A 24,979-nucleotide genomic window follows, 5' to 3' on the forward strand; every position below is an offset into this window, starting at 1 on the left:
AATACTTCAGTCTTCCGCCCACTCTGGCGTCATTGTTTATAGCTGGGTTTACTCTGGGGGTGAAGGAGAAACCCTCTCCTTTGACCTCCTATGGGGTAACTCCAGTAGCCTGACTTCCCTTTTCCTCTGTAGGATCTCTCTTGTCCCTGAAAGGAAAGAAAGGGAATTTTCCTCCTTCTATTTATCTGAAGCCTTTTCCAGGATCTTGTCTAGGACAGGCCTAAAGACGTATTCACCTGAAAAAGGGATAGAACATACAGTAACTTTGTTTTCAAAGTTTTGTCCCCAGACCAGGATTTTATCCAAAGGGCACGACATGCCGCGTTAGAGAGAACTGCATCGTCATGGTGATGATATGGAAATAGTACATTTTGATGTGTCTTCGAGTTGTATATTTGTTTTTATATGGTCGGTTTCCAGTAGCGTCGGTGGTTTCCATGACGACACTGGATTACGACATAAAAAGTGAGATGCAAGTTGCGTAATGACGTCAAGGCCTGAGGAGTCGCAAAAATGTGAAATGGCCGTTGCCGCTTATATCTGTGTGATCTCGATGTCTGTCTGCCCCCATTCTTCTGTACATGATTTTGTCAACTTATATAATATTAAAGAGAAGAATCATTTCTAAAGAAGCTGGTGAGTGCTGCCTCTCTTTCTGGATCTATTGTTGTCAGTGGTGTTGTGTTCATTCTAAGAGTTTCTTGAAGGCTATAGACAATAATAATTGCATTTTACTCATTTTGGGGTTATAAATGAGTCTATTTGCTGACTGTCCCTCCTGAGTTCTGTCAGCTGAGGCTCATTTGAAGCCTTTTCTCTAATCTCCTGACCTCATAAACACTCATTTAACCCCTTAGGGATGCATGACGTAACGGTACGGCATGTTTTCAGAGTCCTTAAGGACCAATGACGTACCGGTACGTCATGAGTTTAAAATGAGATTTCAGCACTGCGGGGGTTAATCGGAACATGATGCCCGCTGAAATCATTCAGCAGGCATCCTGTCACAACGCCGGGGGGGTCATATGAAAGCAAACCGATCTCAGCAAACCGCAGGTCAATTCAGCGCTTTCTGCAGTTTCTGATCCCTGCGGTCCCTAACTTTAAAATGCCCAAAATAAAGTTTTTTTCACCCCCCCTGCACCCCTTTATGCCGGCGGGTGGTGCAGGGGGGGGTTGCAGGTGGTGCGAGCGGTGCGGGAGGCGGGCGGTGCGGCAGGCGGGATCGCGATCCCCCGCCCGCCTCCTCTTGAATATTCATTGGTGTCCAGTGGCTATACCAGAGTGTCAGCACATTGCTGACACTCTGGTATAAACGGCTGACATCTGTATTGTGATGTCAGCCGTTTAACCCTTTCCATACCACAGTCCGTACGGACCACTGTATGGAAAGGGTTAACAGTCAGGGAGCCCCCCTCCTTCCCCTTCCCCGTCTGCTCAGTTGTGGCAGATGGGGAAGGTTCCCATGGCAACAGGACGCCTTCTCAGGCATCCTGCTGTCCATGGTGCTGAACAGATCTGTGCTAAAGGCATAGATCTGTTCAAAGTGTAAGTAAAAAACTGTACAATACACTATATAGTGTACTGTACTGTATTATACAGACATCAGACCCACTGGATCTTAAAGAACCAAGTGGGTCTGGGTAAAAAAAATGTAAAAAAAAAAGTGAAAAAAGTAAAGATAAAAAAAACACATTTATCACTGAATAAAATTAAAAAAATAAAATACACTACACATATTAGGTATCGCCACATCCGTAACGACCTGATCTATAAAACAGTCATGTTACTTTCTCCACACGGTGAACGCCATAAAAATAAAAAAATAAAAACTATGAGGAAATTGAAATTTTGCCCACCTTACTTCCCAAAAAAAGTAATAAAAGTGATCAAAAAAGTCGCATGTATGCCAAAATAGTACCAATCAAACCATCATCTCATCCCGCAAAAATCATACCCTACCCAAGATAATCGCCCAAAAACTGAAAAAACTATGGCTCTTAGACTATGGAAACACTAAAACATGATTTTTTTTGTCAAATAAAAAACAAAGTCGCGACCTGCTCTATAAAAATATCACATGACCTAACCCCTCAGGTGAACACCGTAAAAAAATAAAAATAAAAATGGTGTAAAAAAAGCAATTTTTTGTCATCTTGCATCACAAAAAGTGAAATAGCAAGCGATCAAAAACTTATATGCACCCCAAAATAGTGCCAATCAAACCGTCATCTCATCCCACAAAAAATTAGACCCTACCTAAGATAATCGCCCAAAAACTGAAAAAAACGATGGCTCTCAGACTATGGAGACACGAAAATCGTTAATTTCTAGTAGGACCGGCGGAATTTTTATGAGCCCAAGTAATAATTAAACACTTAAACCTCCCCTATAAATGAGGGAATCACCTCCAGCCCATTGTGTTATAGCAAGAAAAAACTAGTCTTACTAGGGTGGGAAATTTGTGTGCTGCTGTTAGGACTAAGGGAAAACAAATTATCGTTAGAAATTAACGATTCCCTTACGTCCTACCAGCAGAACAGATGGGGAGATAGCAAGAAGAACCCCTAGGGAGGGCCATCATGCCTGGCAGAACTAAGAATAGTCTGCCCAAAGGCCGAGTACTCAGCTAATCTGGCATCTAGTCTATAATGGGAGATGAATGTTGATTCAGAGCTCCAGGAGGCAGATTTGCAAATCATGTCGAGCGGAAGAAGACTCCTCTCGGCAAAAGAAGTAGCTACAGCCCTCGTAGAATGGGCTTTTACAAACCCCGGAGGGTCTAGAGATTGGGAAACAAAGGATTCCCCATTAGCCTCCTTAATCCATCGACTGATGGATGGTTTAGACGCCTTACGGCCTTTAAACTTACCAGCAAACAGGATTAGAAGATTTTCATCTTTCCTGAACTCCTTGATCTATCCACATAGATCCGGAGGCATCTCGAGACATCCAACGGATGTATAGCAGGTTCCTCGGAGGAGGTAGAAGGTCTAGAAAGAACCGAGAGGGATATCACCTGGTTGATATTCTGGAAAGAAGGAACCTTAGGCCTAAAGTACGGTAGAAATCTTAAAAGGACCCGGTCTTGCAAAAAAATGGTATAGGGCTCGTGCGCTGATAGAGCTTGAAGCTCAGAGACCCTCTTGGCCGAAGTCACAGCAAGAAGAAAAAACAAGTTTTAATGTGACAAACTTGAAAACTACCACCTCCAAATAAAAAGGCTTACCCCCAGGAAGGAATACAATAAAACCTCCAACCGGAGGGAAAATCGCGAATTATATCTAAAAAAAAATTGCAATAATGACACGAAATCGCGTCGCAAGGAGAAAATTCCGGAAGCGACGTCAGATTCGGAAGATGGCGGCGCCCAGCGGCCGCAAGGAAAAGGACCGAGGACGCCGAAAAACGCACCGCAGCGAAGCACCGCTGCGCAGCGCCGGCAGCAGGTAAGCTGCCGGATAAGCCATAGTAGTAAAAGCGGAGGCAAAGCCCACAGATAACATGAAAAAAAGATTCCCCCCTGAGAGAGGGGGAATCACTGCCTAGTCCACCTGTCCGGATGACAGAAAAAAACGCAATGGGCTGGAGGTGATTCCCTCCTTTATAGGGGAGGTTTAAGTGTTTAATTATTACTTGGGCTCATAAAAATTCCGCCGTTCCTACCAGTCCATGGGGGGTGGTTAACCCCATCTGTGCTGCTGGTAGGACGTAAGGGAACATGATTTTTTTTGTTTCAAAAATCATTGTGTAAAACTTACATAAATAAAATAATTGTATACATATTAGGTATCGTTGCGTCCGTGACAACCTGCTCTATAAAAATACCACATGATCTAACCTGTCAGATGAATGTTGTAAATAACAAAAAAAACGGTGGCAAAAAAGCTTTTTCTTGTTACCTTGCCTCACAAAAACTGTAATATAGAGCAACCAAAAATCATATGTACCCTAAACTAGTACCAACAAAACTTCCACCCTATCCCGTAGTTTCTAAAATGGCGTCACTTTTTTGGAGTTTTTACTCTAGGGGTGCATCAGGGGGGCTTCAAATGGGACATGGTGTCCAAAAAAACAGTCTAGCAAAATCTGCCTTCCAAAAACCGTATGGCATTCCTTTCCTTCTGCGCCCTGCCGTGTGCCCGTACAGCAGTTTACGACCACATATGGGGTGTTTCTGTAAACTACAGAATCAGGGCCATAAATAATGAAGTTTGTTTGGCTGTTAACCCTTGCTTTGTAACTGGAAAAAAATATAAAAATGGAAAATCTTCTAAAAAAGTGAAATTTTGAAATTGTATCTCTATTTTCCATTAAATCTTGTGCAAAACCTAATGGGTTAACAAAGTTTGTAAAATCAGTTTTGAATACCTTGAGGGGTGTAGTTTCTTAGATGGGGTCACTTTTATGGAGTTTCTACTCTAGGGGTGCATCAGGGGGGCTTCAAATGGGACATGGTGTCAAAAAAAACAGTCCAGCAAAATCTGCCTTCCAAAAACCAATACGGCGCACCTTTCCCTCTACGCCTTACTGTGTGCCCGTACAGTAGTTTACGGCCACATATGGGGTGTTTCTGCAAACTACAGAATCGGGGCAATAAATATAGCATTTTGTTTGGCTGTTAACCCTTGCTTTGTTACTGGAAAAAAAGGATTAAAATGGAAAATTTGCACAAAAATTTTAATTCTCTGATTTCATCTCCATTTGCCAATAACTCTTGTGCAACACCTAAAGGGTTAACAAAGTTTGTAAAATCAGTTTTAAATACCTTGAGGGGTGTAGTTTATAGAATGGGGTCATTTTTGGGTGGTTTCTATTATGTAAGCCTCACAAAATGACTTCAGACCTGAACTGGTCCCTAAAAAGTGGGTTTTTGAAAATTTCTGAAAAATTTCAAGATTTTCTTCTAAACGTCTAAGCCTTGTAACATCCCCCAAAAATAAAATATAATTCCCAAATTCTCTAATTTCATCTCCATTTGCCAATAACTCTTGTTCAACACCTAAAGGGTTAACAAAGTTTGTAAAATCAGTTTTGAATACCTTGAGGGGTGTAGTTTCTAGAATGGGGTCATTTTTGGGTGGTTTCTATTATGTAAGCCTCACAAAGTGACTTTAGACGTGAACTGGTCCCTAAAAAGTGGGTTTTTGAAAATTTCTGAAAAATTTCAAGATTTGCTTCTTAACTTCTAAGCCTTGTAACATCCCCCAAAAATAAAATATCATTCCCAAATTGATCCAAACATGAAGTATACATATGGGGAATGTAAAGTAATAACTATTTTTGGAGGTATTACTATGTATTATAGAAGTAGAGAAATTGAAACTTGTCAACTACTACCATGGGCAAGACCAAAGAGCTGTCAAAAGACAAAATTGTGGACCTCCACAAGGCTGAAAAGGGCTACGGGGCAATTGCCAAGCAGCTTGGTGAAAATAGATCAACTGTTGGAGCAATTGTTCGAAAATAGAAGAGGCTAAAGACGACTGTCAGTCTCCCTCGGACTGGGGCTCATTGCAAGATCTCACCTCATAGTGTATCACTGATGGTAAGAAATGTGAGGAATCAGCCCAGAACTAGAAGGGAGGAGCTGGTCAATGACATGAAGAGAGCTGGGACCAGTTTCAAAGGTCACTGTCTGTAGAACACTACGCCGTCATGGTTTCAAATCATGCATTGCTCAAGTCATCACATGTCCAGGCCCATCTGAAGTTTGCCAATGAACATCTGGATGATCCAGAGGAGGCATGGGAGAAAGTCATGTGGTCAGATGAGACCAAAATAGAACTTTTTGGTCTAAACTTCACTCGTCATGTTTGGAGGAAAAAGAAGGATGAGTTGCATCCCAAGAACACCATCCCTACTGTGAAGCATGGGGGTAGTAACATTATACTTTGGGGGTGATTTTCTGCGAAGGGGACAGGACGACTGCACTGTATTAAGGAGAGGATGAATGGGGCCATTTATTGTGAGATTTTGAGCAACAACCTCCTTCCCTCAGTCAGAGCATTGAAGATGGGTCGTGGCTGGGTCTTCCAACATGACAACGACCCGAAGCACACAGCCAGGATAAGCAAGAAGTGGCTCCGTAAGAAGCATATCAAGGTTTTGGAGGGGCCTAGCCAGTCTCCAGACCTAAATCCAATAGAACATATTTGGAGGGAGCTGAAACTCTGTGTTGCTCATCGACAGCCCCGAAACATGACAGATCTAGAGGAGATCTGTGTGGAGGAATGGGCCAAAAAACCTGGTCAAGAACTACAGGAAAAGTTTAACCTCACTAATTGCAAACAAAGGGTTCGGTACCAAATATTAACAAATATTTATGTTCAGCAGTGCAAGACAAATAAATTCTTTAAAAATCATGCAATGTGATTTCCTGAAGTTTTAATTTTTTATTCTGTCTCTCAGAGTGGAAATGCACCTACAATGTTAATTTCAGACCCCTCCATGATTTCTAAGTGGGAGAACTTGCAAAATTGCAGGGTGTTCAAATTATTATGTTTCTCACTGTATGTCAGGCTGGCAGGGAAGCATGAGAGAATTTAACTTCTGCTATCTTCTGAAATATTTCTGGATCCCTGACTTCATTAATGACAATATATTAGAATTTATATTGTGGTTTATGTTAAATGTACACAGCCCGCTATAACTAAAGTGCATATTGATTCAAATAAACAGCGAACCAATGGAGACGTTCATCATCTCTTCATCTATAAGCTTTTAAGAAGACGTTTTTATAAGACCATTAGTTTACGAGATCCGATGGAGCGTTTATTTACAGTATAGAGCAGTCAAGCCAATGCTTAATACATTATTAATATCCAAACTGAATTATAAGAATAAGTCTTGAATATTTGTCATTAGAGGGGTATTCCCATAATAGTTATTAGGGCTATATAGTGCTTCATGGGTGATGATTCCACCTCTAGGGTGTGGCTTTAAACAGTCTTAGGCTACTTTCACAGCTGCAGCAGTAGCGTCCGGCAGGCTGTTCTGGCGGGGGAACAGCCTTCCAGACACGTGCTAACTTTAGCCTACCATGCCGGCAGAAGTCTGCACCGGCCCCATTCACTATAATGGGGGCGTGCCGGAGGTCCAGCTGCAGCACGGGAAACAAGCTGAGAGATGGCCAGACAAAAACAGCAGCATGCTGCGGCCGGTTCCCCCAGTATAGTGAATGGGGCCGGAGCGGACTTCCGGCGGCACGGTGGGCTAGCGTTAGCACGGATCCGGCAGGCTGTTCTCTGCTGGAACAGCCTGCAGGACCCTGCTGCTGCAAGTGTGAAAGTAGCCTTACAATTGACACACTCCATTCACAAGGTGGATGGCAGCATGTAGATTTCAATTTATTCATACATTTCCAGGAGGACAAGCAGAGGAACAGCACGATAAATTTCTAGGGCAATACAATAATTTACCAAGTGACTGTTTGTCTTTAAAGGGAATGTGTCACCAGTTTTATACTTGTAGGTTCTAACAGTCCCAGCGCATGCCAATGAGTCCTCATTTTCATGAGCTCACGGCTGTCCCGCCCACCTGCCTCTGATTGACAATTTTTTTCCATATGAATCAGCAGCAGGTGGGCGGGGAAAGCCAGGAACTCATGAATATCATATGAGGACTTTTTCGGCATGCGCTGGAGCCGTTTAGCACAATATTTTAGCAAAATGGCTAAATGGAGTCAATGAAAATAAGTGACCCAGCATTCTGCTAAGGGGATCTGTCACTAGTTTATGTTGCTCTTAATTTGGACACCATAAAACTGGTGACAGATTCCCATAAAGTGGTCAACTTCTAATGTAATAATTGTAAATCTGCCCTCAAGTGAATGGATCTGATCGGCACTGCCACACAGCCCATGGACAAGAGTGACACCTTTTCTAGAAGTATGTAACCTCTTTTATAATCTCATAAAACTTCTTCAAAGGGGTTTTTCCACAACTTAGATATTGATGACCTGCCCTTACGATAGGTCTTCAAATCAGATCAGTGGGGGTCCAGCACCCAGCACTCCCAGCGAGCATTGGAAACTATACAGTGGATGGAACCAGAAGCAGAAGACTGTTCTCCGTGAATAGGATCTGAGCTTCAATACATTTTCTGCTTCTGATTCTGACCACTTTATACACTGATCAAAAATATAAACGCAGCACTTTTGGTTTTGCTCCCATTTTGCATGAGCTGAACTTAAAGATCTGAAACATTTTCTTCATACACAAAAGACCCATTACTCTCAAATATTGTTCACAAATCTGTCTAAATCTGTGTTAGTGAGCACTTCTCCTTTGCCGAGATAATCCATCACACCTCATAGGTGTGGCATATCAAGGTGCTGATTAGACAGCATGAATATTGAACAAGTGTGCCTTAGACTGCCCACATTAAAAGTCCACTCTGAAATGTGCAGTTTAATCACACTGCACAATACCACAGATGCTGCAACGTTTGAGGGAGCGTGCAATTGGCATGCTGACTGCAGGAATGTCTACCAGAGCTGTTGCCTGTGCAATGAATGTTCATTTCTCTATCATAAGCCGTCTCCAAAGGCGTTTCAGAGAATTTGCCAGTACATCCAACCAGCCTCACAATCGCAGACCACGTATAACCACACCAGCCCAGGACCTCCACATCCAGCATGTTCACCTCCAGGATCATCTGAGACCAGCCACCCGGACAGCTGCAGCAACAATTGGTTTGCATAACCAAAGAATTTCTGCACAAAATGTCAGAAATCGTCTCAGGGAAGCTCATCTGCATGCTCGTCGTCCTCATTGGGGTGTGGACCTGACTGCAGTTCGTCGTCGTAACCGACTTGAGTAGGCAAATTCTCACATTCGATGGCGTCTGGCACATTGGAGAGGCGTTCTGTTCACGGATGAGTCCCAGTTTTCACTGTTCAGGGCAGATGGCAGACAGCGTATGTGGTGTCGTGTGGGTGAGCGGTTTGCTGACATCAACGTTGTGGATCGAGTGGCCCATGGTGGCGGTGGGGTTATGGTATGGGCAGGCGTATGTTATGGACAATGAACACAGACAGGTGCATTTTATTGATGGCATTTTGCATGCACAGAGATACCATGATGAGATCCTGAGGCCCATTGTTGTTCCATTCATCCACAACCATCACTTCATGTTGCAGCATGATAATGCACGGGATCTGTACACAATTCCTGGAAGCTGAAAACATCCCAGTTCCTGCATGGCCAGCATACTCACCGGACATGTCACCCATAGCGTTGATCACGAATATTCGAATTTCGAATTTTTATCGCGAATATAGGTACTTCGAAAGTTCGCGAAAATTTCGAATATAGTTATATATATTCGTAATTTCGAATATTCGATTTTTTTTTTTTAGATTTTTTTTTTTTTTATCAGTACACATGATCCCTCACTGCTTCTAGCTTGTGGGCCAATAAGAAGGCTGCAATATACTTGACTTTAGGAGTAGTAGTGTTTGCGAATTTTTCTCTATATTCATTTTTTTGAATATTTGCTATATTGCTATATATTCTTGTTTTAGAATATTACGAATATTCGAAAAAACAAAGTTATAGCAATATAGAGAATATTCAAAAAAAATCGAATAGAGCAATTTAGCTAATATAGTGCTATAATCTTCTTTGTCTAATAGTTGTAAGTTGAAAAATTCTCAATAAAAAATTTGAATCTGAAAATTCGAATTCCGAAAATTTGCATATTACACAATCATTACCTTTCCGATTTTTCGAGTAAAAAAAAAAAGGTGAATTTTCGAATTTGCGAATTTTCTACGAATATTCTACAAAATATTTGCGAAATATTGCGAATTCGAATATGACCCCTGCCGCTCATCACTAGTCACCCATTGAGCATGTTTGGGATACTCTGTGTTCCAGTTCCTGCCAATATTCTGCAACTTCGCACAGCTATTGAAGACGAGTGGACCAACATTCCACAGGCCACAATCAACTACCTGATCAACTCTATGCAACAGAGATGTGTTGCACTGCGTGAGGCAAATGGTGGCCACACCAGATGCTGACTGGTTTTCCCCCCCCCCCCCCCCCCTTTACCCCAGTAAGGCAAAACTGTGCACATTTCAGAGTGGACTTTTATTGTGGGCAGTCTAAGGCACACCTGTGCAATATTCATTCTGTCTAATCATCACCTTGATATGCCACACCTGTGAGGTGGGATGGATTATCTCGGCAAAGGAGAAGTGCTCACTAACACAGATTTAGACAAATTTGTGAACAATATTTGAGAGGTATTGGTCTTTTGTGTATGTAGAAAATGTTTCAGATCTTTGAGTTCAGCTAATGCAAAATGGGAGCAAAAAAAAAAATGTTGCTTTTATATTTTTGGTCATTGTAGTTTCCAGTGTTGGTTGCTGCCTAAAATAGCCCCCACAGATCTGATATAGAAACGCTACCTTGAGGGCAGGTTCTCAATATCTTAGTCCCAGAAAACCCATTTCATGACTGGAAGCCTTTATCTACTTGATGATCTCAACACGTCAGATGATTATAGATTTATTCTAACAGCTCCTTTTCTTCCTTGCAGTGATCTGTCTAATAACCGGATTGGATGTCTGTCACCTGAAATGTTCAGTGGACTCCACAATCTCCACAAACTGTACGTCTACAATTTCCTGTAAAATACTTCAAAATCATAATTTGTGCATCGCTAACCTTTATGATTTAAGGAGACTCTGAGATAAATTTTTACTGGAAAAGAACATTTGTCAAAAGAGGCAGCTGAAAGATTAATTTCCAAAATTAATTTTAAAGGGAACCTTTTACGTTGAACGTGTAGTCCAAACTGCAGGCAGTAGGTTATAGAGCTGCAGGAGCTGAGCTGATTTAGGGTCCATTCACACGTCCGCAAAAGGGTCCGCACCCGTTCCGCAATTTTGCGGAACGGGTGCGGACCCATTCATTCTCTATGGGCCCGGACGTGAAGCGGAGAGCACACTATGTGCTCTCCACTTCCGCATTTGCGGAGCGCGGCCTCGAACTTCCGGGTTTCGGCCCCGAACTTCCGGTTTGCAGCTCCGCAAAAGATAGAACATGTCCTATTCTTGTCCGCAGCTGCGGACAAGAATAGTCATTTCTATAGCGGGTGCCGGCCGGGTGTGTTGCGGATCCGCAATTTTCGGGTCCGCAACACACCACGGACGTATGAATGGACCCTAAGGCCTCTTTCACTGTGTGCCCCATGGTCGTGCTGCGGCCCACAAAATGCAGGCCGCAATGCACGAGCACAGTCCGCGGGGCAGCCGCAGCGGATCGCTGACACATTCACATGTTCTATCTTTTTGCGGAACGGAAGTACGGGACGAAACCCCACGCAAGCACTCTGTAGTGCTTCCGTAGGGTTCCGTTCCGTGCTTCCGTTCCGCACCATTCCGCATCTCTGGATTTGCGTACCCATTGAAGTGAATGGGTCCACATCCGTGATGTGGAATGCCCACGGAATGGTACCCGTGTATTGCGGATCCGCAAATGGGGTCCACAATACAGCAACGGGGCGCACACGCCCATGTGAAAGAGGCCTAATATTGTTTTGTGGGGAAAGATTCAGTATAGTTTTTAATTTTCTTAATTTTAATTCCTATTCTAGGTTTAGGAGTCCTGTCAGCTATTCTGTGTGTCACGAACCAGTGGGTGTGAACCTGCTGTGCCATGTGTCCTACCCCCTCTAAGGGCATTGTCTAAGTGAACCCCTCGATCTTCACAGTACCCTGATGGTGGGGATAGCTTTCCCAAGGGGAACATTAGGTCGCTACCTCTTGAGGAGGATAGGCACACGAGGCAGCTGGCCCAGGCGGACCAAAAGTTACCTGAGAAAGGTACCAGAGGTACAGGCGTTGTCAGCAGGCTGAGTTGTTGCCAGGAGCAACAGTTGAGGACCGAAGGATGAGGCAGAGGCGAAGTCAGACAGGCAATAGGTCAGGGCAGGCAGCACAGGTACAGATCAGCCAATCCGGTTCAGCAACAGGAGAGTCAAGGCAAGCAGGCAGGGATCAAACAGGTAGAAGAGTTCAGGAACACAAGTACAAGTCAGGAACACAGGAACACAAGCGGATATCAGGAACCTTAGCAGAACACAAGGACCTTGACACTGAGGCATCTGGAAAGGGGCCTGAGCCACTTACATATGTGCAGGAGGGCTATGATTGGTTGCCGATGTCACATGATCCAACCCATAAAACACAGGAAGTGACGTGCGCCAGCCCTTAAGAAAATGCTGCAGGAAACAAGCAGCAAGCATACTGTGGCCAGGGCTGAAAGTAAACATTGGGAGCAGATCACCGCCGACCATGGCGGTACGCAGGGGAACAGCGGTGCACAGCAGCCGCTGTTATACTGTGAGTCACAGCCTTTCCTGTATAAGTAAGTATACAGAGTTAGCTATCAATCACTGATAGGTCTGCCCACTGGACTCCAAAGTACAGAATGAGCAGGAATTCAAATGAAAAACTACAAGTTATATTAAATATTTTCCTCAAACTATATATCATTTAGCTCAGTTCCTCCTGCTCTCCAACCTACTGCCCATTACTTGTTCATTGTGACACGTTCACTTTAACAGTAAAGCAGCTGGTTTGGACTGGCCTTGCACAGTTATTCAATAATTGGGCATAACAGAGCTTGTGAGGACCATCAGTGAAATATAGATTAGGCTGGGTTCAAATCACAGTTTTGTGTGTTTCTCAACAATTTATATGTTTTGTCTAATGGGTACTCTTTGTCATTATGTAGAGCCTCTAGTATGCCGAGTATATGTGCGCAGTATTGTAGGCCAGGAAATGGTTTCTAGGAAGAGTATATGCAAATCACATATCTTAATTCTTCTGGCATTAGACTGAATAGCCCCTCTTTTCTTTTTTTGTCAAACTAATTTGTATACATTTGTCTTTCTGAGAAATATATTCAAATTAGCTTTTCTTCCAAAACAGAAAAGAATGCTAATCTTTTCTCATGTAAGACAGATTTATATATATGATTTGCATATACTCTTCCTAGAAACCAAGTACGCATGCTTATTTTTTGGTCTCCATAATGATAAAGAGCACCCCTAAACAGTACCCCACAAAGTCAAGTCAACCAAGTAAGACAAGTTTTTCTTGAGACATTCTGGTCCTCCTTCTAGAAAGAGAACTAGCTAACATGTTTCATTGAGAGGTGTAAGATGTTGTAATTCTTTTTTTCAGTTGAAGAGTACTTTAAAGGTGTCTCTTGTTCATGTAAAGTTGATCTAAAATAGTGAAGTAAAGTTGCTGAAGGTTTGTCTGTCTTTGTTATGCTGATGTATCCTCAGATAAATAGGAAAGAGCTGTTCCATTGAAGTGAGGCAGCAAGAGCTATAATTACACATACCTGCTGCTGTACAGTAAATAGGTAAACAATATGAGGTCTGTATTATTTTCATACAGTGGATTGGCAGCAATGCCTTCCAAACATGCTTATGTAGCAAAGCTAGAAAAATAGGTAAAGTAGCCTTATATCTGTAACTAGTTATTTCAGGCTTAAAGCCTGTATCAAAGTAAAGCAGATGTAAACAATGCTTCAAGTTGCAAGGCCTTAGGGGGAACCTCTGGGTGGGTACTATTTATATTATGGAGACCAGTTGATGTACGTCATGATTATTGTAAGCTAGACAACACTCCTCTGCATTCCTGTGTATAATATATATAAATGTTCATGTCTAACATCTGCTGGCATTGGATAAGTTCAGGAAAGCTAATTTGTATATCTTTCTCAGAAACCCAGAGGACCATCGCCTTGCCTACAATACTGCACACACATACTCGGCATACTAGGGGCTCTCCATAATGACAAAGAGTACCCCTTAGACAACACATATATATTTTTGAGAAACACACACTTGTGTGCTATGCGCTCTCTCAAAGTACAGAGGGCGCAACCGTTGCAGAGAGAGTAGAGCAGCTGTTGCACCAAGAAACTCATTTGCATATATTATAATGTAACTTTTCTCAGCAATGCGGACACATATGAACATCGGACCAACACAGATGCCTTTAGCTGCCAAGCGCACATGTAACAGTTCAGCTAGTTTCATAGAAATAAGTGCTGCCCGTTGCCGTATTGCGGACCGCATTTGCGGATTCACAATACACGGGCACTGTTCCATTTACTTCAATGGGTCTGCAAATCCGGAGATACGGAATGGAAGCACGGAACGGAACACTACGGAAGCACTACAGAGTGCTTCCTGGGCTTCCGTTCCGTGCCTCCCCACCGCAAAAAGATAGAACATGCGCTATGTTTTTGAGGAACAGAGGCATTGTAGACCCATTCAAGCGGCTGAACCATGGAGAGGTGCTCGTGCATTGTGGACCACAATTTGCGGTCCACAGCACAGGCACGGGCTTCACATGTTCGTGTGAACGAGCCCTAAATCTGTTGACTGAGGCCCTTTGACCATTTTGCTTGTGAGCCTCTTTGGAACAATGTGAGACAGATTCTGCCGGTCACCTGTTTATTACATCTGTCTTACCTGAACAGTAATTATAGGGGTTGTCTCATCATAGAGAATGGGGGCATATCACTAGGATATACCCCCATTGTCTTATAGGTGCTGGTCTCACCGCTGGGACCCGCACCTATATTGAGAATGGAGCCCCGCAAGGTGGTGGCTGGAGGACTCCGGTCCGGCAACCACCAAGCCGACTCGCCATAGAAGTAAATGCGAGCGTACCGGTCATGCGCGGCCCCCGCTCCCATTCTTTTCTATGGGGCAGACAGAAATAGCCGAGCCAGCGCTCGCCTATTTTCGCCAGCCCCATAGAAAATGAATAGAGGGCGGCTGCGCTGTTCTGTTCTCGATATAGGTGCGGGTCCCAGCGGTGGGACCTGCACCTATAAGACAATGGGGGCATATCCTAGCGATTTATCCCCATTGTCCATGAAGCGACAACCCCTTTAACCACCTCAGCCCCCAGTGCTTAAACACCCTGAAAGACCGGTCCACTTTTTACACTTCTGACCTACACTACTTTCACCGTTTATTGCTCGGTCATGCAACTTACCACCCAAATGAATTTTACCTCCTTTTCTTCTCACTAATAGAGCTTTCATTTGGTGGTATTTCATTGCTGCTGACATTTTTACTTTTTTTTTTATTAATCGAAATTTAACGATTTTTTTAGCAAAAAAATGACATTTTTCACTTTCAGTTGTAAAATTTTGCAAAAAAAACGACATCCATATATAAATTTTGCTCTAAATTTATTGTTCTACATGTCTTTGATTAAAAAAAAATGTTTGGGTAAAAAAAAAAAATGGTTTGGGTAAAAGTTATAGCGTTTACAAACTATGGTACAAAAATGTGAATTTCTGCTTTTTGAAGCAGCTCTGACTTTCTGAGCACCTGTCATGTTTCCTGAGGTTCTACAATGCCCAGACAGTACAAACACCCCACAAATGACCCCATTTCGGAAAGTACACACCCTAAGGTATTCGCTGATGGGCATAGTGAGTTCATAGAACTTTTTATTTTTTGTCACAAGTTAGCGTAAAATGATGATTTATTTTTTTTTTTTCTTACAAAGTCTCATATTCCACTAACTTGTGACAAAAAATAAAAACTTCTATGAACTCACTATGCCCATCACGAAATACCTTGGGGTCTCTTCTTTCCAAAATGGGGTCACTTGTGGGGTAGTTATACTGCCCTGGCATTCTAGGGGCCCAAATGTGTGGTAAGGAGTTTGAAATCAAATTCTGTAAAAAATGACCAGTGAAATCCGAAAGGTGCTCTTTGGAATATGGGCCCCTTTGCCCACCTAGGCTGCAAAAAAGTGTCACACATCTGGTATCTCCATATTCAGTAGAAGTTGGGGAATGTGTTTTGGGGTGTCATTTTACATATACCCATGCTGGGTGAGATAAATATCTTGGTCAAATGCCAACTTTTTATAAAAAAATGGGAAAAGTTGTCTTTTGCCAAGATATTTCTCTCACCCAGCATGGGTATATGTAAAATGACACCCCAAAACACATTCCCCAACTTCTCCTGAGTACGGAGATACCAGATGTGTGACACTTTTTTGCAGCCTAGGTGGGCAAAGGGGCCCATATTCCAAAGAGCACCTTTCGGATTTCACTGGTCATTTTTTACAGAATTTGATTTCAAACTCCTTACCACACATTTGGGCCCCTAGAATGCCAGGGCAGTATAACTACCCCACAAGTGACCCCATTTTGGAAAGAAGAGACCCCAAGGTATTCGCTGATGGGCATAGTGAGTTCATGGAAGTTTTTATTTTTTGTCACAAGTTAGTGGAATATGAGACTTTGTATGAAAAAAAAAAAATTATTCCGCTAACTTGGGCCAAAAAAATGTCTGAATGGAGCCTTACAGAGGGTGATCAATGACAGGGGGGTGATCAATGACAGGGGTGGTGATCAATGACAGGGGTGGTGATCAATGACAGGGGTGGTGATCAGAGAGACTATATGGGGTGATCACCCCCCTGTCATTGATCACCCTCCTGTAAGGCTCCATTCAGATGTCCGTATGTGTTTTGCGGATCCGATCCATGTATCCGTGGATCTGTAAAAATCATACGGACATCTGAATGCAGCATGACAGGGGGGGGTGATCAATGACAGGGGGGTGATCAGGGAGTCTATATGGGATGATCACCCCCCCGGAAGGCTCCAGGGAGACGCCTGTATGTGTTTTGCGGATCCGATCCATCTATCAGTGGATCCGTAAAAATCATGCGGACATCTGAATGGAGCTTTACAGGGGGTTGATCAATGACGGGTGTAATCAATGACAGGGGGGTGATCAGGGAGTCTATATGGGGTGATAACCACAGTCATTGATCACGCCCCTGTAAGGCTTCATTCAGACGTCCGTATGCGTTTTGCGGATCCGATCCATCTATCAGTGGATCCGTAAAAATCATGCGGACATCTGAATGGAGCTTTACAGGGGGTTGATCAATGACAGGGGGTAATCAATGACGGGGGGTGATCAGGGAGTCTATATGGGGTGATCAGGGGCTAATAAGGGGTTAATAAGTGCCGGGGGGGGGGGGGGGTGTAGTGTAGTGTAGTGTAGTGGTGCTTGGTGCTACTTTACTGAGCTACCTGTGTCCTCTGGTGGTCGATCCAAACAAAGGGGACCACCAGAGGACCAGGTAGCAGGTATATTAGACGCTGTTATATTAGACGCTGGCAGGCTGGAGATCAACTCTCTTACCTTCCGTTCCTGTGAGCGCGCGCGCCTGTGTGCGCGCGTTCACAGGAAATCTCGCGTCTCGCGAGATGACGCGTATATGCGTGACTGTGCGCAGCGCTGCCACCTCCGGAACGCGATCCTGCGTTAGGCGGTCCGGAGGTGAAACAACATCCACAGTAATAGCCATGACCTGTAGAGGGCCCCCTACACACTATGTCACACTATACCCAGAACAGGGTCTTGACATCCAGACTTTTATGGCTTCTCCAGTTGATGCCATAAATGTCTGTCATGAGAAAATCCCTTTGACTAAATAATTTCAAAAAAGTAAAAAGGAATCATGAGAAATCTATGGGTGATGTATAGACAGAATGGAATTCTTCATCCATTAAATAGAAGATAAGCCGGCAGATCAGTTAGCTGCATTCCACAACATTCCTGGGGTAACAGAAGGAGACGTTCTCCACGCCTTACAGTTTGTTTATTCAGATTGTGGCATTTTGAGGCCAAGAAAAAGTCTGCAGTGCCATCTTTTCTGGTTAGTAACATGCACCCTCTGCGTCACTGCCCTGAAGCTTCACAATATGTCAGTGAGAATGAGAAAAAAATCTCAGAAATCACATTAGTAAAGTTTGGCTCTATGTTTTGTCATTATGCATGAGGTTGTTATGGTATATTGAGTGACTACATTGTCTTGATTTTTAACACTAGGGGGAGACATTCACATAGGATGATTTAAAGAGAGTCTGACAGCAGTTTTGAACCCTTAAAACTGCTGACATCTCTCCACTGGTGAAGGGCAGAGCGGCATAGGCATACCCAGAGAGGGCTGGACTGACACTGAAATTCAGCCCTGGAATTTTAAATCTCACAGGCACACTTGTGTGGTCAATCTGAAATATGTTTGCGCCCCTCCCGCGGCCCCAGTGCTAATGGTATATTTGGACAGGCATGACATTGTCCATTACCAAACATCCAGGCAGGGGTGCAGCTAGAACTGACTGGTCCCCACAGCAAATTTTTGTACGAACCCCCTCTCAGCCACTAACACACACACTAGTTTGCAACCCCACCTTCCTGCTCAATCCCCACTCATGTGGCTATTTTTTGCCTTTTTTAAAAAAATTTTATGCATTAACTATAATTTGTAGCATGCATATTGACGAGGGGCACTTGACAGCTGCAGCCAATGACTAGCCGCTGTGGTGACATGTCACCTGTGTGGCACTTGATCCAGTGTAATACTGCATGGGTGACACATAACTGCTGCAGCCAGTCATTGGATGTGGTGGCGTTGGATGATCTGTGGTGCGGCCGGCACTAATGTCTGAATTCAGAAAGTCAAATTTTCTAAAGAGCACAACGGGGTGGCACTGCCCAAAACTTTCTCCCAAGACATAAAAAAACCTCCAATGGCGGGTTTCCCTCACTACAGATAGTGCTCTGCCTCCAAATCACAACAACTTATGTCACAAAGGAGAAAACAAATGTGGGCGGCACTCGCCAAAAAAGTAGCTTCTTTATTCAGACATCATTATGGCAGACATCAAACATTATTATTGCAGACATGGGGCGGACTTGGCATAGCGCAGGCAACAAGGATCGTGGTGACGTCCGTTTCGCGCCTCAGTGCATTGCATGGTAGGGTGTGGGAAGGCGGGATCCAGGGGGCCCAAGTAAATTTTTGCCCAGGGTCCTATCAATATCTTAAGATTAGTGGGGCTCTTTCCTAGCAGTCGGACCCCGACTGATCAAATACCTTTCCCCTATCCTGTGGATAGGGGATACATTCCTATGGTGGGACAACCCCTTACTGTACAAAAATAAATACATATTGCAATACATTATGCTACATACACTTTATAGTGTCCCCAGTAGTTGATATAGGCCCCTTTATAGTTTTCCCAGTAGTTGATATGGGCCCCTTTATAGTTGTTTTCCCAGTAGTTGATATAGGCCCCTTTATAGTTTCCCCAGTAGTTGATATGGGCCCCTTTATAGTGTCCCCAGTAGTTGATATAGGCCCCTTTATAGTGTCCCCAGTAGTTGATATAGGCCCCTTTATAGTTTTCCCAGTAGTTGATATAGGCCCTTTTATAGTTTTCCCAGTAGTTGATATGGGCCCCTTTATAGTTGTTTTCCCAGTAGTTGATATAGGCCCCTTTATTGTTTCCCCAGTAGTTGATATGGGCCCCTTTATAGTGTCCCCAGTAGTTGATATAGGCCCCTTTATAGTTGTTTTCCCAGTAGTTGATATAGGCCCCTTTATAGTTTCCCCAGTAGTTGATATGGGCCCCTTTATAGTTTTCCCAGTAGTTGATATAGGCCCCTTTATAGTTTTCCCAGTAGTTGATATAGGCCCCTTTATAGTTGTTTCCCCAGTAGATGATATAAGCCTATTTATAGTGCACCCAGTAGTTAATATAGGCCCCTCTAAAATATGGGTTTAGAAGAATTAGAACTTTTTTAAAAATTCAGGTTGTTTTTTTCTGAATTTTTAGAATTAATTGACTCATGTCTACAATTGAATGCTGTAAGGTCCCTCTCCTCTGCTTTGAGTGACAGCGCAAGCGATCTTTTGCTATGTTGAGTCCCACCATTAGTCTGCCTGCAAACCAAATAGGGAAAAGTGTCACCAAATAATATTTTGTGCCAAAAGTTGAATTGTAGAAAAATATGCAATTTCTGGGACAAGTCCCAGTTAAGCAGAGTCACATTAGTGCAGGTCCATGTGAGGTATAATTTCTCTCCAAGATGCAGTGCTCTGGAAAAGGATATGGTGCAATACATGGATCTGTGATAATTGGGTTGATGAGTTCTTCTCTTCTTTATTTTAGAAATCTATCTGGAAATATTTTCTCTGTCCTTGAGTCTAATCTATTCAAAGAGCTCTTATCACTAAAGGTCATGTAAGTATATGGTTTATGTCTCTACTCAATCCACTATATTTAAAATTTGGTGTTTTTTTAAGTAAGGTTGAAAAAAATATTTATACAAGGCAACCACCAACAAGCTGCTGTTCACAGATCTGGTGACAAATTCTTATTAAGAATCTCGATTTAGTGTAGTCAGTATAATAAGGAATAAGCTTTGGGTCTGATTGTCCTGATTTGGTCTGATTGTCCATAAACATCTCCATTGCTGGAGGTAAGGATGAGATGCACGAGGAGGATATATTTAGGATGCACTACATTAATTCTTTTAAAGGGGTTATTCCATGACTAATCTAAAAAATGAAAATCATACAGTACATGACAATCTCTTTCTAACAAAGCTAGAACCAGCCCTGTACCTCACATGGATCCAGAGATCTCCCCATTCATTGCTCTGCTAGATTTATATAAAGCTGAGAGCTCAAGGGGAGCGTCTATTCTGCTGTAGCTAAGGGGGCGTGTCCATTTTCTTCCTATCACAGCTCAGGAGGCCATTGAAGGATGAAACTGAGCATGTGCGTCCTTGTCAGTGAGCAGGTCAAAGAAATAATAATTAAAAAAAACAGCAGGTGGCACTATACTGATACATTTTATTAAATAACTCTGTGGCTATGCTATTTTTTTAATTACCTGCAATTAGAAAAGTATTCAGAACCAGGTGCTGGTTTGAAAACTGTAGAATATTTTTTGTGGGACAACCCCTTTAAATCTATATGGGATATAGTGTATAAAGTATGAGATATGTTATATGAGCGATGTGTGTTGTGTATGAGCTGTGATGTGTGTTGTGTATGAGCTGTGATGTGTGTTGTGTATGAGAGGTGATCAAACCCCCCAACTTTGTAAACGAACAAAGAGGGACACATTGTGCGCAGCAAATTTTTTCCGAACTTGCCCACGCCTCTAACTCTGCCCAAAACATAACTATGCACCTAATCCCAACCAGTCCTCTTAATGCCCCCACATAGTAATTATTCCCCTTCATGCCACCGCACAGTATTTATTCCCATATTGTACCCCCTCACAGAATTATGCCCAGCTGTGCCCCCCCAGTAATATGCCCAGTTATGTGCCCCCAGTAATATGCCCAGTTATGTGCCCCCTCAGGGAATTATTCCAGGCTGTGCCCCCCAGTAATATGCCCAGTTATATGCCCCCAGTAATATGCCCAGTTATGTGCCCCCCAGTAATATGCCCAGCTGTGCCCCCAGTAATATGCTGTGAGGCAGTGACAGGCCCCATATATGAAGGACAGTATGTATCTCAGAGAATCGTTCAAGAAACCTATTAAGGAGATGCTGCAGTGTACCTGAGAGATGCCACCAAGGTACCTGGCCTTGGTGGAGAAAAAGCCGTTAGCTTGTGCGTCCTCTAGAATAGATAGTGGACACTTTTGTTAACTAGCATAGCTGGTTTCAGCTAATCCATGCCTGGCTTTTACTGGGAGTAAGAAAAGAGCTGGGTGGGTGCTTACTCCCTACGATCCACTCCGGGGTTTATAAGTGGCCCATGTCCATGATTGGGTTTAAAATTCAGCAGCATGAGGCAGGGTGTGTCTGTTGTGTGAGAAGCTGCAGATCACACCCTGCAAGGCGCGTGTGAAGCAAACACTGGCTTGTGGACGCTTCTAAAGGAGCCCTGAGCCTGCCTGACTATTGTGGATGACATGAACTGATTACTTGTCCCGGCTGCAATCCGGCTGAACTGAACTGTAAGTTAGCTGGAACAAGCAATAAACTGTATTGAAGTGACTTTGTTGTGTCCCTGCCTGTCTTTAAAACTGGTCATAGGAGCCCACGGCATTACAATGCCCACATTGTGCCCCCAGTAATATGCCCACATTGTGACCCCCCAGTAATATGCCCACTTTATGCCCCCCAGTAATATACCCACGTTGTGCCCCCAGTAATATTATGCCCACATTGTGCCCCCATTAATATGCCCACATTGTGCCCCTCAGTAATATGCCCACATTGTGCCTCCCAGTAATATGCCCATATTGTGCCCCCAGTAATATGCTGACATTGAACCCTGCAGTAATATGCCCACATTGTATCCCCCAGTAATATGCCCACATTGTATCCCCCAGTAATATACCCACATTGTGCCCCCAGTAATATGCCCGCATTGTGCTCCTTACAGAATGTAAAAAAAATAAACACCACATACTTACCTTGTTCCTAGCAGCAGCAGCAGGACATCGGCTGCTCTAGTCTGTAAAGAAGGCGGAGCCAAGGCTAACTGCCGGCCAGCCCCGCCCCCTGCACAGACCAGAGGTGTGGAGAGCCGGCAGGAAAGATGAAGCAGGGAGCCAATGCCAGTGACGGCTCTCTGCTTCATTATGGCAACTGTCTCTGCTTCCTATGGACGCAGGGACAGCTGCCAGAAAGCTGGACATACCTCCCCCGTACCGGGACAGCCACTGAAATCCGGGAATGTCCCGTCGGATCCGGGAGGGTTGGGAGGTATGGGTGATGTGTGTTGTGTATGAGATGTGTTGTGTATGAGATGTGATGTGTGTTGTGTTTGAGATGTGATGTGTTTATTTTGATGTTTATTGGACCATTCATGAAAGCAATACAGTGTCATCTGAACCAGTTATATCAAAACTTGTGTAAAGTAGAACTGGCTTATTTGCCCCTAGCAACCAATCAGATTCCACCTTTCATTTTCCAAAGGAGCTCTGAAAAATGAAAGGTAGAATCTGATTGGTTGTTAGGAGCAACTAAGCCAGTTCTGCTTTACACAAGTTTTGACAAATCTCCCTCTGTGTGTTTTGTGCAGATCTTTTAACACAGAATCGCTCGTCTGTGATTGCAACATGAAATGGATTTTAACATGGGCAGAAGACTCTGCTGTTCGTATCAGTGAAGACACAGTCTGCAAGCATTCGCGTCATGTCCAAGGCCGAGCATTTCATTCCATTGAAAAGACCCAGCTGACCTGTGGTGAGTGAACCCCCAGAGACTGAATGTGCAGCACATTGTATCTGGATGTAGCAGGCACTATTTCTGTAGTCTTAGGCCCCTTGCTCACATCACAGTGTAGAGAAATGATCCTATTGTTTGGGTGCGCCAATAAGTGTCATTCTTTCCAAACACGCTATTGGCTCCTGCTGGTTCAGATTCTTTTCAGAGTGTATTTACACGTTTTTAATTCTGGGAATAGAAGCCTTTCGTACATTTGTACATTCAGTAAAGTACGTAGATAAAAACAAACCTAAATCTCATGTATTTGAAAGAAAGCCGAGGGCTGGGCCCACAGGTACAGAGGGTACACAATGCCACATAGATGCAGAAAATGGTTCTTTCCCAACAGTTCAGTTTACTGAACAATGTAGTGAACAAGAAGCTGAGAATATATAAAACAGATTGGTACATAGAAAATAAACCAACAGTAAATTTAACACAGTCTAACAATAAACCAGTAAAAGTGATGTTTTCCCCAAAGTCCATTAAGCAGCCTAGCTGCACTTGTATGTTCCTGGACGAGTTTCTCGTTGGGGTGCACCCTAAATATTGCGCAATACTTTTTGTAATCCACATGGAAATGTCTGTCTCTTGTAACTTTAATCCTTACTCCAGCTCCCAGGATATAACACCCTATGAGCAGCCAGTGAGATAGGAATGTGTCAGCGAATGAGTCCCTGAGTGCTACGCTTTAGCTTGTAGCCTGTGCACCGCAATGTAACTGTAGTTAGAGAATTATTGTATGTCCAAATGCCACTTCAACAGTGTGGTGCAATGTGACATGGCAAAGACGCACTTACAGTTCCTTGGGCAGGTTCTTGGTTCTTTATCTTATTTCCTGGTCCACTCCAGAACTGGATCCTACAGACACGACACTCCTGGGGTCATCGCTGCAAACCTCGCCTTCGTGCTGTCACCAGTCTCCAACGTGATCCGGTCCATTCCCTTCCAGATTCTGCAGAGAAGAGCTCTTCTGGTTTCCAGCAGCACCAAGCACAGCCTCCGTCTGCTCACTTCCTGCTTCCACAGGCACCTCCTCCCCTTACACAGGGAGAGTGTGATGCAATAAGTCATTTGCTAAGTGCAGTGTCAAAACTGCATATTCAGTTTGCTATCAAACTTGTAAGAGTCCAAAACAGCCCATAAATTAGCTATTTTCCAACTTTACAAACTAAATAGATTATAGTATTCCTCTGATAGGCAGCTGCAATGTAGACTTTTATCATCTTGTCCTTTGCTGCCATCTACTGACCAAAGTGAGACATTGCAGTAATTATACAATTCACAACATAGCAGAGTAATACATCCTTACATATGTCCTGAAGCAAACTAGGCTGAGCTGTTAGTGGTGTCCTTTCATGTACTATTGGCTGGTTTCAGTATCACCTGTCAGAATTATGAATGCAGCTCTGGGAAATGATATATTTAGTAGAAAACAAGAAAAGTACTCCCAGCGTTCTTCTATGTAATATCTGGACTTACAGCATTAAATGTGACCTAAGGGCTCACGCATACAAACATATGTTTTGTCTGTATCTGTTCCGTTTTAATTTTTTTATTGCGGCTCTCATGCGGAACCATTCATTTCAATGGAGCTGCAAAGGAAAAAAGGAAATTACTCAGTGGGCATTCCGTATCCGTGTGTCCAAAAGTTTTTTTGCTGATCCTTGTTTTGCGGACCACAAAATACATATGGTCATGTGCATGAGCCCTTTCTCTGTCCATGGGAGGTCCTGGCCGCGCCTATCATCTACTGTATGGAGCTCTCAGTGCATCGGTGCGGCCTTGGATAATTGGACATTCCTGAGTCCTGCACAGTCATTATAAGAACGCTCCGGCTTGTAAAGGGATCAGTACAAATAATAACATTACAGT

General features: G+C 43.4%; 1 protein-coding gene across 1 annotated transcript in view; it reads left to right on the plus strand.

The window, feature by feature from the left end:
* The window catches only part of ADGRA1 (adhesion G protein-coupled receptor A1), a 926,644-nt gene that overhangs the window by 206,992 nt on the left and 694,673 nt on the right, over positions 1-24,979 (plus strand). The window contains exons 4-6 of the mRNA XM_040434818.1: positions 10,549-10,620; positions 20,040-20,111; positions 22,920-23,083. Coding sequence (XP_040290752.1) covers positions 10,549-10,620; positions 20,040-20,111; positions 22,920-23,083 — 308 coding nt within the window. The remainder of the gene's footprint in view (positions 1-10,548; positions 10,621-20,039; positions 20,112-22,919; positions 23,084-24,979) is intronic.

Source organism: Bufo bufo, chromosome 6 (genome assembly GCF_905171765.1).
Source record: "Bufo bufo chromosome 6, aBufBuf1.1, whole genome shotgun sequence".
In the NCBI taxonomy this organism is placed as follows: domain Eukaryota; kingdom Metazoa; phylum Chordata; class Amphibia; order Anura; family Bufonidae; genus Bufo; species Bufo bufo.